Genomic DNA, 17,801 nt, shown 5'->3' with positions numbered 1-17,801 from the left:
CCAGGTAGCTGTGAGAGTGCCTGGGTTTATAGTTGACATCAGCAGTTAAGCTGTGTCCAGAGATAGAGACAGAGAGATTGAGAAAGGGGAGGGAGGTGTTGGAATGGACTAGGTGAATTTGAGGGCAGGGTGAAAGTTGGAGGCAAAGTGGATGAAGTTGACGGTTCCACATGGGTGCAGGAAGCAACACTAATGCAGTCGTCAGTTTAGTGTAGGAGAACTGGGGGACAGCTACCAGAGTAGGCAACAAAAAGGCAGGCGTAACTGGGACCCATGTGAGTGCTCGTGGCTAAACCTTTTGTTTGAAATGAAATGGGAGGTGCCAAATGAGAAATAACTTAGAGTGAGGACAAGTTCTGCTGGGCAAAGGTGAGTGGTGGTGGAGGGGAAATGGTAGGTCTGGTGTCCAGAAATAAAGAGAGAACTTTGAGCCTTCCTGGTGGGGGATGGAGGTGGATCATTATAGTCTTGTTGTTTTTGCTACTGATATATATGCTTAGCTAGATTGCCTTCCAAATAAATCTAATTCAGCTTTGGTAAAATAGCATATTAAATATAAACAGAGCCGGGATACATGCAGATTGTTAATGTTGGAACCTCAAACATATCAAAAGATTAGAATAGAAGTTGTTTTCAGGCTCTTCATCAATACTATCTAATTTGTTGAAGGAAAGTTGGAAACTTTCATTTTCTAATTAAACCAAATCTTTATTAATATTTAGAAGCAGCAATTTTCACAAGATGATTATTGGTTATAGAGCAGCGATCTGAGAAAAAAATAGACTTTAATTTTCTGTTTCACTGCACTAATTTTTCATTAGTTCCAGTTCTCTTTCACATCTCTGTTGCAGATTAATAAAATCATCACTTTTATGGTTTTGAGTTGCTCTTTAATGAAGAGATAAAATATTTCTTTGCTCATCAATTTCAGCTTCATTTAAATTCCACCTGCATAAGAACTCTCTCAGGTACTTTTGCTTCTGAAATTACAAGACTTAGATGTATATGCATACATTTTGTATTATTAGATCAAAGCACCTACAGAACAGAGAAAAAGATTCTGTTCAAATAATTTATTCTGTTCAAATAATAATTTTAAATTCTGTTCAAATAATTTATTGATGCATAAAATTTACTTTATCCTCAGAGAGTACATGTCAGGTTCCTCAATTGTAGTCAGTTAGCAATTCCCAGACTTCTAGAAAATGCATTCATCTACAATGAAGTAAACTATACAAACCAGAACACGTCTTTTTCTCCCTCTTTCAGATTGCAGGTTCCACCATTTTGGCAAGGACTGTTAACGCATGCATGAATTGGAACATCACAATCCTGTCCCTGAAGAGGAAAAAAATATGGACGAGTCAGTTATAAAACCACTGAACGGCAAACTGGTACCAACAGTCTGATAGTCACTGTAAGATGAAGGGGAAAGCTCCCTTTTGTATGGGTATCATGGCAGCCCAACAGGAACTGGCATCAGAGGAGTGGGGATGAAATCTAAATTCAGTTGTACTCCTATATTGGTACACAGAGCAGTTGCAAGAATGACTTTGAAAATATATTTATTAAAATTAACATAAAAACTAATTAGTGTCAACAGAGGGCCAATACTACCAAGATTAAACAGGGTTTCTGTTTAAGCAGTTAAGCAACGTGTTGATTAGAAAGCATTTAATATGGATATTTTATGCAACTTGGAACAGTTGAAGGTAACATTTTTATTGATATTATATCGTATAAATGCATATATAAACACATTCTATTCTGAAGCTTCTTTCTCAACTAAACTCATTCAAATGTGCTTTCCAAACTGTCCCTGCACAACATCCATTCAATAGCCCTTCCTGCTCTCCTCGTCCTGTTGATAACTATTTAATCTATTGAAATTCACATCTATTTAAGTTTGATGATTCCCATTTGCACATGTGACCATTCTGCTAATTTTGATTGCTCGAGACTGCTTGCATTATTGTCTTGTAAATTGTTCATTGCTGTTGCGTGGTCTGTTTTGGTATTGTCCTGCGGTTTATGCTTGGCACCGGATCACAATCAATTCTGGTATGTTTCACATGCTGGCAAAAAAGTAATTCTGATTCTGATTAGTGAAGTCCATCACTGAGATCAACAGGTGCTTCTCGTGCACTACAGCCAATCCCAGAGCTCTCATGCTCCAATTTCACTATGGTTGTCACTACAAGTGGATCACATACTCTGCAACATTTTGCCGACCATTTATGGCAGTGAGCAAGATTACAGGGCATCAGTTGAAGTGGTTAGCCTGGGTAAGGATAAAGGGAGTGGAAGCCTGTGGTTTCCTCACTGGTCAAGTACTTTTTGATAACGCAATCAAGTGCAATGGCTACAATAGCACACATATGTACTGCGTACGTACAACAGCTGTCACATATCATTGACATTGAATATGTCTTTGTGGTTAAATTACATAATATTCCTCCAGTTAATTGAGCTGAAATCTCCATGTTTTAATGAGTTATTTTCTAGTGTTATCCTTACATCTTCTCTTTCTCATGTGCAGGAAAGTTTAAAATTCTCCAGCCCTTTACCTTTCTCACCTACTTGGCCTCACCTATCACCTTCCAGCTACCCTCCTTCCCCTCCCCCCACCTTTTTATTCTGGCATTGCCCCCCTCCCCCACCACCTTTCAGTCATGAAGAATGGCCATGGCCTGAAACATCGACTGTTTGTTCATTTCCATAGACCCGTTATGTTCCCCCAACATTTTGTGTGTTTTGCATTGGATTTCCAGCATCTGCAGACTTTCTCATGTTTCTAAAATCGCAAGATTCTAATATTCACTCAAAGTAGTCAAAAATTCCTCTGGTCACTCCAGCTCACTGCCCAACTAAATCATATTGTTAGTTATTTCCTGAAGGTAATGAATGAAAAAACGCCAACCAGATTGGAAGAAAGTAATTCTGGTGCACCTGATGGATCTATCTATTAGAGGGCATAACAACCGGACAGCAGTGCTCATTTCCGGTATTCAGAGCATTTGGACATGATGTGACTGGGCAAAGGAAACATGGTGCTCAGATCACCCACTTGTGGCTGAGCTTAGGTAGGCATAAGCTCAGAGGACCTGTTCTTTCGCTGTGGAGGTATGACTGGGAATTCAAACATTAGATGTGGATAACGTCAGGGGCGACAGGGGGTGGGAGACCCTAGTAATAAGCATTAGTAATAGTGGCATTTTGACTGGAGGGAGTTGTTAGGGAGGTTGGGGAGTTGATGATGCCAATTGGGATCAGGCAAATATTGGAAGTTGGTGGTAACATTACAAACATGCAGAGGGACAGAGTGAACTAGGCAAGCAACCTTGTGTCCCTTATCAACAATCTGTGAAATTAACAGTGCAAGATCAGTCAAGGAAGCATAAATTAGAGGAAGTGAAGACAATGTCCAAATAGGTACTGAAAGTGAAATACAAGGGGAAGGACTGGATTGAAAGAAAAAGAAAGTGACAAGATGGTAAAATTTACATTACAAAATTTAAAACATTATATTTTAAACCACTAACTCTTATTATTTAAAAAGGTGCTGAAGTGGACAAAGATTGAACTTTCTATGGTGTTGTTTGTTTATTAGCATTGCAACATAGGCCATTCAATAGACTTTATTGTAGAGCCAGATTATGCAGTACTCTTTAGGAAGTTTTGCAAAGTGCACAGAATTGTTTCATATTTGCACTCAATGGATAACAGAGGAAAATTTAGCAGATATGATGAAGTACAAAGTCAAATAGCCAGCTGACAAAGAGATCTCTGAAATGGGAAGGAGGAAGTCGGAAGGTCTTGTAAAGGAGACTCAGGTAGAGCGAGAGTGAGATAGATGAAGAATTTGATGCTGATGAGGAATGGCAAATCCAGCTTAATTCAGATAACTGGGAGGTGTTACATTTTGGAAAGGTAAAGCATGGCATAACTTTCAGAGTAAATGTCAGGGCCCTGGGGTGTGTTGTGGAACAGAGAGACCGTGGAGTTCACATAAATGGTTCCCTGAAAAATGGAGTCACAGGTAAAGAATCCTCTTGGCAAGCTGGCTTTCATCAGTCAGGGCACTGGGTGCAGAATCTGGAAGGTCACGTTGCAGTTGGACAGCACACAGGTGAGCCCACGTTTGGAGTATTATATTCAGTTTGGGTCACCTTTGCTGTTATTAAACGGGAAAATGTACAGAAAAGATTTATGAGGATTTGAAGGACTGAGTTATATAGGGAGGGGTTGGACAGGCTAGGACTTTTTCTTATTGGATAAGAAACTGAGAGCTGGTCTTACAGAAATTTATAAAATCATGAGGCCAACAGATTGGGTGATCACAATCTGTATGCCCCCCCCACCACACCCACAAGTCTCAGGATTCAAAAACTAGAGGACTTACATAGCTTTAAGGTGAGAGGGGAAAGATTCAATAGGAACTTCAGAGACAATCATTTTTAAAACACAGAATGTGGTGTATATATATATGGAGTGAGCCAGCAGAGGAAGTGAGTGAGGTACTGTAGAAAACATAATACCTTTTAAAAGATAGTTGGACATGTACATTTATAGGAAAGTTTTGAAGGATTTGGGTAACATTGGCAAATGGGAATAGCTTGGATGGGCATGGAACAGTTAGGCAGAAGGGCCCCTTTCTACTTCATATGTTTCTAGGATTCTGTGATGTCAGAGAAGAGAGTGAATTAACCAGGGTTAACCACAGGTGACAGAGTGGTAAAAGCAATCTTGGACACTTAACTAGAAGAGATTACATGGGCTGGAAGACATTTTTGAAGATAAGATTCTGCTTGCTATTGCTCTTAGGGATTCTAATTCTGTGCAGGGTATTAGGAGAGGGGATAAATTACATAGGGTTTTGTTATACGCGGATGATTTATTAGTTTACATTTCAAATCCTAGGAAATCTATTCCTTTTATGTTATCTATCTTTATGGAATTTGGTATTTTTTCTGGATATAAACTTAATTTACATAAAAGTGAATTATTTCCTATTAATAATTATTCTGATTATTATGATCAAATACCTTTTAATATTGCCAAAAACCATTTTACTTACCTTGGTATCAAAATTACTAAAAATTTTAAAGACCTATATAGGTATAATTTCTTCCCTTTAGTTGAATATACTCAACAGGTACTTTCTAAATGGTCACCTATCTCGATGTCATTGATAGGTCGAATAAATGCTATAAAAATGGTTATTCTACTGAAATTTTTATATATATTTCAAGCAGTTCCCTCTTTTGTTCCAAAAACATTTTTTGATAAAATAGATTCTCTGATTTTGTCTTATGTTTGGAATAATAAAAGCTCTAGAGTGAATAAACTTTTAATGCAAATATCAAAAAAAGATGGAGGACTGGCTTTACCAAACTTTAGATTTTATTATTGGGCAATTCATATTCGTTATATTACTTTTTGGATTTTTGGAGGAAATTCAGTAATGGTGTTTCCGTTAGCTTCTTTATTAGGAGCTCCCCTTCCGTTTTCGCTCTCCAGAATAGGTAGACAAACTCTCAACCCTATTGTTAAACATACTTTAAAAATTTGGTTTCAATTTCGTAGATTTTTTGAATTAAATTATTTTCTACTTTATTTATTCTAATTTCCTTTTTAAACCATCAACTTTGGATAAGGCTTTTTTAACATGGAAAATTAAGGGAATAAAAACTCTTTTAGATTTGTTTTTACAAGACTGCTTAATGTCTTTTTCACAGTTAATGGATAAATATGATATCTCTAACACACATTTTTTCAGATATTTACAGGTTAGGAATTTTTTACGTGATTTTTTTACCGGATTACCCCTCAGCCTGCTCCTTAAATTTGGCTTATGCTATTTTTCAGTTTAAACCTTTTCAAAAATGATTAATAGCTATCATTTATAAACAGTTAGTGAATGCTCGCACATCGCCTAATGATAGGGTTCAACGAACCTGGGAAGTAGAACTTCAACATTCACTTTCAGATAACCAATGGAGTAAAATTTATTATTCAGTCAATAATTCATCTATCTGTGCACGCTGTATCTTAATTCAGTTTAAGATAGTACACAGGGCCCATATGTCCAAAGATAAATTGGTGCATATTTTTCCTAATATAAACCCTATTTGTGACAGATGTAACGCAGAAGTGGCTACTCTAACTCATATGTTTTGGTCATGTGTAAGTTTAACTAATTTTTGGAGGGATGTGTTTGGAATATTATCTAAAGTTATAGATATGGATGTTCAACCTAATACACTTACAGTAATTTTTGGGATTATTCCAGAGAAAGCAAGCAAAGTGTCTGCTTCCGCCCAACATGTGATAGCTTTTTCAACCTTACTGGCTCGGAGAGCTATCTTGCTATACTGGAAAAAATCTAACCCACCTACTGTTTTTTATTGGCTATACTCCTTTATGTCATGTCTAAACTTGGAGAAAATTAGAAGCCAGACATTTGATACAGCCTTTAATTTGGAACAAGCCTAGTGACCCTTTATTCAATATTTTCACATGATTTAATTTATTTTTATTTATTTATTTTTCTTTATTCTTTTTGGGGAAAATCCTTATCCATAATGGTTTGGAGATGACTGGATGGATGTTTTTTTCTCTCTCTTTTTTAAAAAATTTTATCCTCAATTGGACTGCACAATCTTTCTTTTTCTTTCTTTTTTTTCTTCCTTTTTTTTGTTTCAGTTTAGTTAGTGGTTTTTTTTCCTTTATCAATAAAATTTCCAATCTTTTTTTCTATGATTGCTATAAGGAGTTGTAGTTTTTTTTTACCATTGTATATATAACAGAATAATATTTTACCAATTTGATTTTGACATTATATACTTTCTGTTTTTATTATTGCTGTTTATATGTCTTTTATATTATCTGTTTCCTAAACTCCTGCTCTGATTTGTATATTCTTTATTTGAAAATCAATAAAAAGATTGAAAAATGAAATGAAGATTCCGAAGCCTTAAATCAATGAGCTCTGGCAAGGATGAGGTTATGTGTGACTGGCTATGAGTGGTGGTCTTACGCACAAATTAAACTAGGATGGAACAATGAGCAGGAAGGTATTAACAATGGAGATACCACAGCAAGGCAAGGACAAGTGGGGTCAAGGTTGGGAAGAAGATGAGTGTTCCTTGGGAGGATTCACATTCCCTTGATTTCCATACACCAGTCACTGACAGAATATTTTCCTCAAAGTTCAAAACCACTGTAAACTCGAAAGCTGCAAAGCTTTTTTCTTTCATTTTAAGTAGGTCTTTGGAGAAAAATCGGTAAAACTCATTTGGATCCACAGATAACGATTGTGAATGCAGATTGTTATCACTCCAAAGTATACTTACAGAGCTAAGGGTCATAATTTGAAGTTGCAGCTTGATATTCAGCCTTACAATTCCTATCTACTGTCACTCACCAGTTTTAAAATTACTATTAACTGTCACTCTAGAAATATATTATTTTATATTCCGTCTGGAGGACAGACAACTGCCAGCTGCTGAGTTTCTGTTAGGTCAATTTGGCATATCTCCTTGACCTGACAGAGTAAATGAGATACCAGGGGATGATTTCTTTGTGACAACAGTGAGCAACGATTAATTGATGTTCAAAACTGTACACACATATACTTCTCCCAAGCAACAAGCAGCTGCGCAATATTAACATCTGGCTGACAGATTATCACATCCATAAGTAACAGGCTGTAACTTACTCGGATTTTTCTCTCTAATGTCTTTAAGTTGTACTTGCCTATATTAGCACTAAAATTTTGCAGATAGAATGAGAGAATATGGGGTGAAAACTGATGATCACTGGTGCCCTTGTTTGGCTGGTTGTTAGTCTTTGTATGTAGATTTTCATTGATTCTATTGCCTTTGTTCTACTGTGAATGCCTGCAAGGAAGTGAACCTCAGGGGAGTTTCTGGTGACATATACATATGTACGCTGATAATAAATTTATTTTGAACTTTGAATTGTAACCCTACTAGAATTTGCAAGATCTACACAAGGGGATATCAGGATGGATCTGGGCAGTGGAATCATTGGCTTTGTGCGCATCTTAAAATACTCAGCAGGTGTGCAGGTCAAGAAATAGGGTCCCGCAGGCTGTGGTATTTCATACACCAAGACTAATTCTCACAGGAGAATACAGACAAGATTTATCTCTTTAGCTTTCTGAAAATCCTGGCTCAAACTGCATAATCACTGGATTAATGATAAATACCACCTTAGCAGTGAGAATCATAGTCATGGGAATTTCCAAGTCTGGCTCCAAGCAAAACTACTGAATAAATATCTGGTGAAATATGAAATTATAGATTATCACTACTGTCTGTCTCCTGTGTAATATTTCTGGTGATCATGAACTGGGGAGATGAAGACAGGCCTTTGATGTCTGTGATAATTCTGTCATCTTTTAATGGTTCTTTGGTGAGATAAACAAGTTACATGAAAACTGTTAAAATTGAAGTAAATAACTTGAAAAATATATATTCTTTAAAGCAAATATTAAAGTAAAAGGAAGCAACATTTCCTCTAAAGCTCCCAGGCACTTGCCCTATGATTGTCACTTTAGTCCAATGGGGTTTCAGGCCAAGAGCTAGGTCATAATGTTGGGCAGGGCTACACTTGGAAAGAGAAAAAACTCTGGAGTCAGTCACTGGACAGGGCAGACAGGGTGGTTTTGACCTCTTCATCTGACATCATTTGACAATATATGTGTCTGGAAGGTACTGAACTTTAAACATGGAATCGATTGAGTTTCCAACAATATCCCCTGGCAACCACTTGGTTCATAGTTGAATCTTTTATTTCAATACCTTCAGGCACAAATGTAAGGAGCTTTTCTTTGAAACATCCAGGAAATCAAAAATACAGAAATATAGAGAAATAGGAGCAGAAGTAGGTAATTCATCCCCTTGTGTCTGTTGCACCACTCAATATGATCACAGCAAAGCTTCTGCCTTAGAACCACGTTGGCACTTTCTCACCATGTTGCTTGAAATTTTTAGTGTGAAAACGTTTGTCTGTCTCTTCCTACATATATTGACAAACTTGGTCTTGGCAGACTTTAGGATTAGAGAATGCCACAGGTTCACCATCCTCCCTGCATCAAGTCTGTTGAATCCATCAGAATTTTTGTCCATTTCGATGGAATCACTTCTCATTCTTGTACACTTGGGTGAATTATGGCCGTGTGGACCTAGTCTGTCCTCACATGGCAGTTCTAATATTGCAGGAATCAGCCTGGTGAAACTTCACTGCACAGCCTCAATGGAAAATATGTCCTTTCTTAACTAAGGAAGCAAATACCATCTCATCATGGCTCCATACATTTGTGATAAGAGTAAAACTAGAACAGAGAGAATATGGACTTTCTCCTTCATAAACTAACAAACAAACGTGAAATCAGTGCATGTCCTCATCCATAAACATCTGTCATTCACAGCCCTTTACTTTGTGTGGCATTCTCGTTAAGGAACTAGACTCTCATATTATTTTACATGACGTAAATCTTAAATCATATATGCCAAGTTTTAGCTACTGGCTAGTTGTTAATATGATAAAACGATAATATACTAGAGGTGGAGACCTTTCTTTTCATATTATGAACATACCTTGAATCCATATGGACAGGTGCACCTGTAGAAATCCACAGGGTCATTTTTGCAAGTGCCATCATTTTTACAGGGGTTGGAAAGACAGGGGTTACACTTGGCTAGAATGTTGATGTCAATAGGGCCTTGAAAAATAAAGCAGTTTTGTAAGTTAAGAAAATGAAACAAGCAAGATACATATAAAAAAGAAAAATCATATTTGTATTAATTTTATGATTGATCACTGATCCCTGTTGTTTGCTTTATAACACCTTGACAAATGGAATAATCTAGAATCATGAAAAGAGTTGATTAAGCTTGCAATCCTTCAATGTCAGATAGCTAATACAGAATAAAAATTAAATTACAAATAAATTAATGATTGATATTCTGGCTTACTATAGAGTTCAGTAATTAGTATGATACTAACATCTGAGAGGCAGGGGTTCTGCTTGAAACTAATGCACTGAAATTAAATTAATTTTAACAAAACATTGTTGCTTGCTGCAGAAAACATTTTTGTTTAATGCAGAAAATAATTTTGGTTAAGTTTGAAAGATGAAAAGGAAATAACTGCTACTGAAACAAATATAATGTCACTTATATCACATACAGTTTTTAATTGGGGAAGAACGGTCTGAAATACTACGCTCCAACAACATAAATTCAATAATAAATTAATACATCTAAAATGTGCAATGAAGTCAAATACCACATTTCTAAGACAGACATTTATTTCACAGTTACATTTCAGTTTAAGGTTAAACTCATGCAATATGTAGTTAACGTAGTAATTTATACTAACAATGCGTTAACTATATGGATATATCAATTTGACATTGATGATCCAAGGGAAACAAGTCTGTTGAGAGGTTAGGTAATTTTTTGGGGGTTCACATTAAGGGAAAGACAGGGAGGTCCGTGCTTAACACCATCCATTATTGCTGGGTTGACTTGGCTGTCTTACCTGGTACCAGAAAACCACAAGGCCCTGGAATCTCTATTGGCAGGGCAAAGGATGTCAATTATCACAAGTGAAATATTAAAGAATGTTAGATTACATGCAAACAGGAGTATTCATAGGGCAATTATGTTACAAAGTGTTCTATCTGAATAATATAACTCCTCATTACATGTTTAATTAGTCCATCACCAAAAAATTCTGGCAATCCACATTATGAAGTTTTGATTTAATCACTTTGCGCCTAGACAAGTGTACCTTTGCTTTACATTTTCTCCCACAGATACCCTACATTGGTGGCATTACCTTGACATTCAAATTTCTTTGAGGGAGTGGTAAGCAAGAGTTTATCTGCCATGTCACCAGGTCCAGCACAACGAGCTATGCCTGGTTCTTTGTAGCCTGACTTGACCCAGTCCGACAACCACTGCATGTTACAGTCACAGTACAGTGGGTTGGCACCAAGGGCCCTGCACAGAGAAGGAAGTCATACATTCATTTTTCAAATGCAATAACATCGAAGATCAGAAAAACAATCATCCCATCCAACATCATTCAGTTTAAATCTCTGCTGCCTCTCATCACTGCATTCACTTTCCATATATGTAACAAAATCAGTGTTTTAGGCTCCACCCATCAATGGAAAATCATTAATAATGCAAAGAAGTGATTTGTAGTACCACCCTTAAACATTCCATTTATTAATCTGCATCTTGAGTTCTTGACTAATGCCTCTACATTGTGTGAAAAATTATCACAGATTAGCGTTTTCAGTTCTAATCAGTTGTATTATAAAATAGTGTCATCTCTGCCATTTTCTTCATCTTAATTTATCTCTTTTTAAGCTCTAAAGCTGACATTTCCTTGCACTTCAACATCCTGACGTCAGCTCGAACTGGTCTCATGGACCTTCACTGAACTGCATTTAGTTTTCAACATTTCACTATGTTTTATTTGTTCGACTGAATTCAGTACTTACGGGGGTGAATCAATTAATGTTCTACAGACTTAGAAGGACCTCAGCCTTAGATTTTATATTCCTGACGTTATACTGTGTATTCTATAAATACCATTTACTCGGAACCATTTCTACAGCAGCTGCAATGCTATACAATGTATGTTTTACATACTTAGACATCTTTTAACTTTCCTTTCAATTAACTTGAAACACAGCCAGAGTATGTGCATTGACAGTATGTTTATATACAGTTAAATTTTTACTTCCATGGAATAGTGGAGTAGATGAGGTTTTAAACAGCTTGCTGAGTCTGTACTTCCACTTTGTGACCAGCAGTGATCTATTTCATCACCGTGATATCCCAAATGAAGAAAAATAAGTTTTAGATTCTGCATTATTACATTCTGTTGCTGCATTGTATAATGTGCTGTAAAATTCATTCCAAACAAAATATTCAGCCACGTAGAAGTTAATACCTCCAAGGTCAAGTACCTCCACTCTATCTGCCACAGGTAGATCTTCCCTGTAGCTAAACATTTTAATTCTGATTTCCATTCCTGTTCCGACATGTCTGTCCATGGCCTTCTCTTGTGCCAAGATGCGGCCACTCTCAGAGAAGAGGAGCAATACCTCATATTCTGTATGATTAGTCTCCAACCTGATGGCTTGAATATCGATTTCATCTTCCGGTACAAAAAAACTCACCCCCACCCACCCCCCATTTCCTGTATTTGCCACTCTGACCTTTTACCTCTTCTCATTTGCCTTATCACTTCCCCCTTGGTCCCCTCCTCCTTCCCTTTCCCCTGATGGTTCACTCTCCTCTCCTATCAGTTTCCTTCTTCTCCAGCCCTTGACCTTTCCCAGCCACCTGGCTTCACCAATCATCTTCCGGCTATCCTCCTTCCCCTCCCCCCCCCCACCTTTTTATTCTGGCATCTTCCCCTTTCCTTCTCAGTCCTGAAGAAGGGTCTCGGCCTGAAACATCGACTATTTTTCATTTCCATAGATGCTGCCTGGTCTGCTGAGTTCCTCCAGCACTTAGTGTGTGTTTGGATTTCCAGCATCTGCAGACTCTCTCATGTTTAGAAGTTAAAAACAGTGCCCAGAGATTCACCTGTGGTCAAAAGTGGCAACCATGAATTAAGAAGTGCTAGTTTATTTCCCTCCTTCAGTTCTTAATCAAGTCAAGCTGAGAGGAATTCTATCTGCTCTAAAGCATAAAGATGCTGTTCGTATTTGTGAAATAATGAGATGTCAAGGGGCTTACTGAAGTCTTTACTTACAAATGGGACAATGATGAGAGGTCATTGAAAGCTCCTTCAGGAATCGCTGATATCTCATTCCCATGCAATGACCTATAAATAGAGGATATAAAAGCTGAATGCAATCTACTGTGCACCTGATCCCTAATCAGCTTTATCAAGTTACAGTGAACCATCTAACACTGAACTACAACCCAGAGTGCTATCAAAGAATTTGCTACTTTAACACTGGTGTTCATTCAGTTTGGATTCTGGTGGACCATATTTGAACTGCTAAGTAGGATATTTCTGCATAAATCATAGGCTGACTAGTTTCATTGAAACCAAACTTGCCAGTTGTTTGCAAACGGAGAACCTCTTCCTCTTTGCACCCACTGATGTACGGAGGAAAACTGAACTGCTACCGAACCATGGTGATTTCCAGTCAGGTGTATCAGCTAAATATTGACCCTTGGTTCGATGCTTTGTTTGCAATGTTTTTCAGTGCAAACCTAGTTTCAGAATGGAAGGCATGGGAAGCCCATGCAGGCCAATATTTTCCCAGACTGAAGGAAATTTCCCCACACAAAAGTTCCTTTTCTTGAATTGGTGCATCTTTCGCTCAGCTCAATCACATGAAGGGGCTTGGCCCAAAATGTCGACTGTTCATATCCCTCACCAGATGCTGCCCATGATTTCCTCCTGCACTTTGTGTATGTCAGGTTCCTTAAGCTTGCCATAGCCGGGGGGTGGGGGTTGGGGTAAAATGGGGATCAGCTCCCACTAGCTGTTAAATGCTCCCTATGGCATGCATCGCAAATAGCTTCTAACAACCAAGTCCAACTCCTGGCCTCCTGCTATAAGCCTGTTTTTATTGACAGGAGAAGGGGCAAAGGCAGGTTAGTGGCACATTCAAGCCAGTCGCTTCAAGCAGATGGGGCTCATCAGCTGTGGTTGGAAGCTCATCTCAAACCTTGGCTGCCTTGAGGCTATACCCACTCACGGGGAAGGCTTTGGGAGTAAACTCTGAGGGAAAAATCTGGGGCCTGAGTGTCTAAGGCAGTCTACGTTGATTTCAACACTGACTGGCAACTCCTGTGATGCTGCTGGTGCCGAACTGTATCCGTCTCTGCCATTCCTTTGGGCTTATCAGCTGCGTGCACACAGCTTGCTCTCCATATCATAGTGTGCATTGGCCAGTGGAAGCCCATAACTCAAATAGACTGACTCACCAATGTCAGAGTGAGGAATTTGGTCAATTATATTCCCACTCTGCTCCCATCAGTACATGGTTAATGAAAATTGTTATGATAGTGGAGTCAGAGCAGGAACAATTTGGAGGAAAATTATATTTCAGATTTTTACAGTGTTCTGGTCGGAGAGGAAAGGAGCTAGTGTCACCAGTGTGCACAGAACACTGAACACAAAGGTTGCTGAACATGTACCTTTAAACGGATGCCGTCATCTTTAAGGAGGAATGGTTATTGATTAGCTGCATTATTTAAAAGGCCAATAATCTTTCCTGTACTTACAACAAACGCAGGGATCTCAAACCATCAAAAGCCCGAACAGGAATACATCTGAGCCGGTTATAACTGAGAATCCTGTGAAAGTAAAAAAGATGACACTGAGGAAATATACCAATTCACAATCAGAAATGGATGAACTATTATGAGCTGGTTGTGAACTCAAACATGGTGAAAAGCATTATGATAAGCATTTCTACAGATAAGACAAGAGTATGGTGCAAAGGATGTACTGAGGAGAAAACACTTACAAAGTCAGGAGCTCTGTCATGTTGCTGAAGCTTTGGTTGTACAATGTACTGATTCTGTTATTACTTAAATCACTGAAAAACAAAACATGAGAATAAATACAACAGTTAGTAGTAATAATGCAAATAATGTGGAAACATACAATGAATAAACAGTCAACAATTCAGGCCGAGACCTTTCTTCAGGAATGAAAAAGGGGAAAGATGCCAGAATAAGAAGAAGTGAAGGAGGATAAGCTAGAAGGTGATAGGTGAAGCCAGTGGGTGGGAAAGGTTAAGCACTGGAGAAGAAAGGATCTGATAGGAGAGGAGAGTAGACTGCGGGAGAAAGGGAAGGAGGACAGGACCCAGGGGGAAGTCATAGGCATGTGCGAAGAGGTAAAATGCTAGAGTGGGGAACAGAAAAAGAAGGGCGGGTGAGGGAAAGTTTTTACTGGAAGGAGAATTTGGTATTCATGCCATCAGATTTGAGGCTACCCATTTGGGATATAAGGTGTTGCTTCTCCACTCTGAAGGTAGTCTCACCTTGGACCAAAAGGAGGCCGTGGGAATTAAAGATTTTGGCCACCAGGAAGTTTTGCTTTTGGCAAATAGAGCGGAGGTGCAAGACAAAGCAGTTCCCCAATTTATGGCAGGTCTCTCCAATGGGGAAGCCACAATAGGCGACCCCAGCAGATTCACAGGTGAAGTGTTGCCTCACCTGGAAGGACTGTTTGGGTCCCTGAATGGAGGTGAGGGAGGAGGCGAATGGGCAGGTGAAGCACGTTGGCTGCTTGCAGGGGTAAGTGCCTGAAGGGAGATTAGTTGGGAGGGACAAATGGAGAAGAAAATCACAGAGGGAGTGATCCCTGTGGAAAGCAGAGGGTGGGGGAGGGTGCAGTAAAGATCTGTTTAGTGGTAGGCTCCCTTTGGAGATGCCGGAAGTTACAGAGGATGATGTGTTGGATGCAGGGACTCATTGGGTGATAGGTAAGACGAAGAGGAACTCTATCACTGTTAATGCGGCGGGAAGATAGGGTGAGTCAGGATGCTCAGGAAATGGAGGAGCAGCGGCTGAGGGCAGCATCAACAGTGGAGGAAGGGAAACCCCATTCTTTGAAGAGGACATCTCTGATGCTCCAGAAAGGAAAATCGCATCCTGGGAACAGATGTGGCGGAAGCGAAGGAACTGAGAAAAGGGAATTGCGTTTTTACAGGAAACAGGATGGGAAGAAGTACAGTCAAGGTAGATCAGGAAATCGGTAGGTTTATTAAAGATGTCGGTTGAGAGTTTGTCTTCAGAAATGGAGACAGATTGAGGAAGGGGATGGAGGTCTCAGGAATGGACCAAGTGAATTTAAGGATATGGTAGAGATGAGAGGCAAAGTTGAGGAAACTTTTAAGCTCGGCACGTGTACATGAAGCAGCACCAGTCATCGATGTAGTGGAGGAAGAGTGGGGAGTATTACTGTGGAAAGTTTGGAACATGGACTGTTCTACGTAGCCTACGAGGAGGCAGGCATTGCTGGGGCTGTGGGTTCCCATAACTACCCCTCGAGTGTGGAGAAAGTGGGAGGAGCCGAAGAAAAAATTGTTGAGGGTGAGGACCAGTTCTGCCAGACGGAGGCGGTGGAGGAGAAATGGCTGGTTCCTTTGTTAAGAAAGAAGGAGAGAGCATCGCGGCTCTCTTGATGGAAGAGAGAAGTTAATGGGGGCTGAAGGTCCATGGTGAAAATGAGGTGGTCAGGGCCAAGGAATTGAAAGTTACAGAGGAGATCGAGAATGTGATGTGCCTCAGATGTAGGTGGGAAAACCCTGAACCAAGGGGAATAGAATGGAATCAAGGTATGAAGACACAAGTTCAGTGGGGCAGGAACAGGCAGAGACAGTAGAGCAGCCCGGACAGTTGGGTTTGTGAATCTTGGGTAGGGGGTAGAAGCGAGCACTGTGGGTTAAAGAAACATTATGTAATAGGAAGTTCTTGATAATCTGCAGCCTCATACTATCAAGTTTTGAAGTCCTGAAGCCTAGGACATTTAAGTCATTTAATTAAACACAATGAGGCCATTGTCTGGGAATCTGAAGTCAGTGCATAAACTTCATGTGGTTCATTAAGGTCCAAACAATGGTATTAATTCTAAGATATTCCCACAATGTACCCACAGTGTCTGAGCACCATTCCGCTCCCTGGAAATCGTTTCCTGTTGGGCTTTGCTTACCCAAAATATTCATTGTTACAATGATAGATCTTGTTGCCAACTTGGAGGCTGAAATTTTTGTTTGTAGCTATTGGAAGATTGTTTATCTATAATAAATAAATAATCTTCCAAAAGTTACAAACAAAATTTGAGCTCTCACAAGCTTAAAGTCAAACCTCCCATTCTGATAATACAGCTGGTCCCTCTTTAAACAAAATCTTTTAGTCGCCCTAGATATGCCATTTAAAGAACACTCATTTAAAGCACAAAGATTGGACACTAGCTTCCCTACAAAAACATCAGGAAATCTCATCTGCGCTGTTTCCATATTTTGATAATTGACTGCAATATTGTCATGAAAATCATCCATGTTTTCTGAATAGTTTCACAATTTGATCACCAGATCTATTATCACCCAGCTGTGGACAGAAAATCACCCAATCCCCTGAATTCATTATCCCTTCAGGTCTATGAATAAACTGCTCCAAGGCAGATTATAGCTGGGGCCTCCAGTGTCTCAGTGATTACAGAACTTTAGAGACCAGCCAGATACTTGGGCTGATTCTATATTTCTGCCAGTGTAGATGATTTCATCTCAGGAATCCTATTTCACTATTGATGATCGCAATTAGGTGTAATCCCAGAGATCAATGAGAAAAACTACCAACCGAGGCTCCCAGTTCAGATGTTACCTGGAGAACCCTGTTGCTCAATTACTTTAATAGTTCATTATCACTCAGTGTTCCAGGCTCCTCCATGAAGACTGATCATGCCTCTAGGGTACCATGCTGCATTTAAAGCAATGAAATGAGTCATGATGCAACAGCCACATTGTTCTGTCTCACTGGTCTGGGTGCGATGAACTGTATTTACTGTAAACATAAGCCCCAGTAGTGCTGAAAATTCCTGAGCAGGAGAAAGGGGCTGGTGACATTAGTGTTTCACAGTGCTAATACATGTGGCTCCAAAGCATGTCATGTATTTTCCATAATTTATCATCGGGAAAGGTCACTGGTTGGCACAACTCACACTCTGTGCTGTTTAAGGCTCCCAGCTACTGGACGCACCATGGACAGCATTCG

General features: G+C 39.2%; 1 protein-coding gene across 1 annotated transcript in view; it reads right to left on the bottom strand.

The window, feature by feature from the left end:
- slit2 (slit homolog 2 (Drosophila)) overlaps positions 1-17,801 on the bottom strand; it is a 430,357-nt gene that overhangs the window by 58,242 nt on the left and 354,314 nt on the right. Inside the window, exons 22-27 of the mRNA XM_059988947.1 lie at positions 14,546-14,617; positions 14,301-14,372; positions 12,811-12,882; positions 10,873-11,036; positions 9,627-9,751; positions 1,241-1,338 (exon numbers count right to left, since the gene is read on the bottom strand). Of these exons, the coding sequence (XP_059844930.1) occupies positions 1,241-1,338; positions 9,627-9,751; positions 10,873-11,036; positions 12,811-12,882; positions 14,301-14,372; positions 14,546-14,617 (603 nt within the window). The remainder of the gene's footprint in view (positions 1-1,240; positions 1,339-9,626; positions 9,752-10,872; positions 11,037-12,810; positions 12,883-14,300; positions 14,373-14,545; positions 14,618-17,801) is intronic.

Source organism: Hypanus sabinus, chromosome 14 (genome assembly GCF_030144855.1).
Source record: "Hypanus sabinus isolate sHypSab1 chromosome 14, sHypSab1.hap1, whole genome shotgun sequence".
In the NCBI taxonomy this organism is placed as follows: domain Eukaryota; kingdom Metazoa; phylum Chordata; class Chondrichthyes; order Myliobatiformes; family Dasyatidae; genus Hypanus; species Hypanus sabinus.
The sequence above is the reverse complement of the archived record's forward strand: the minus strand, read 5'-3'. Positions and strand labels throughout refer to the sequence as shown.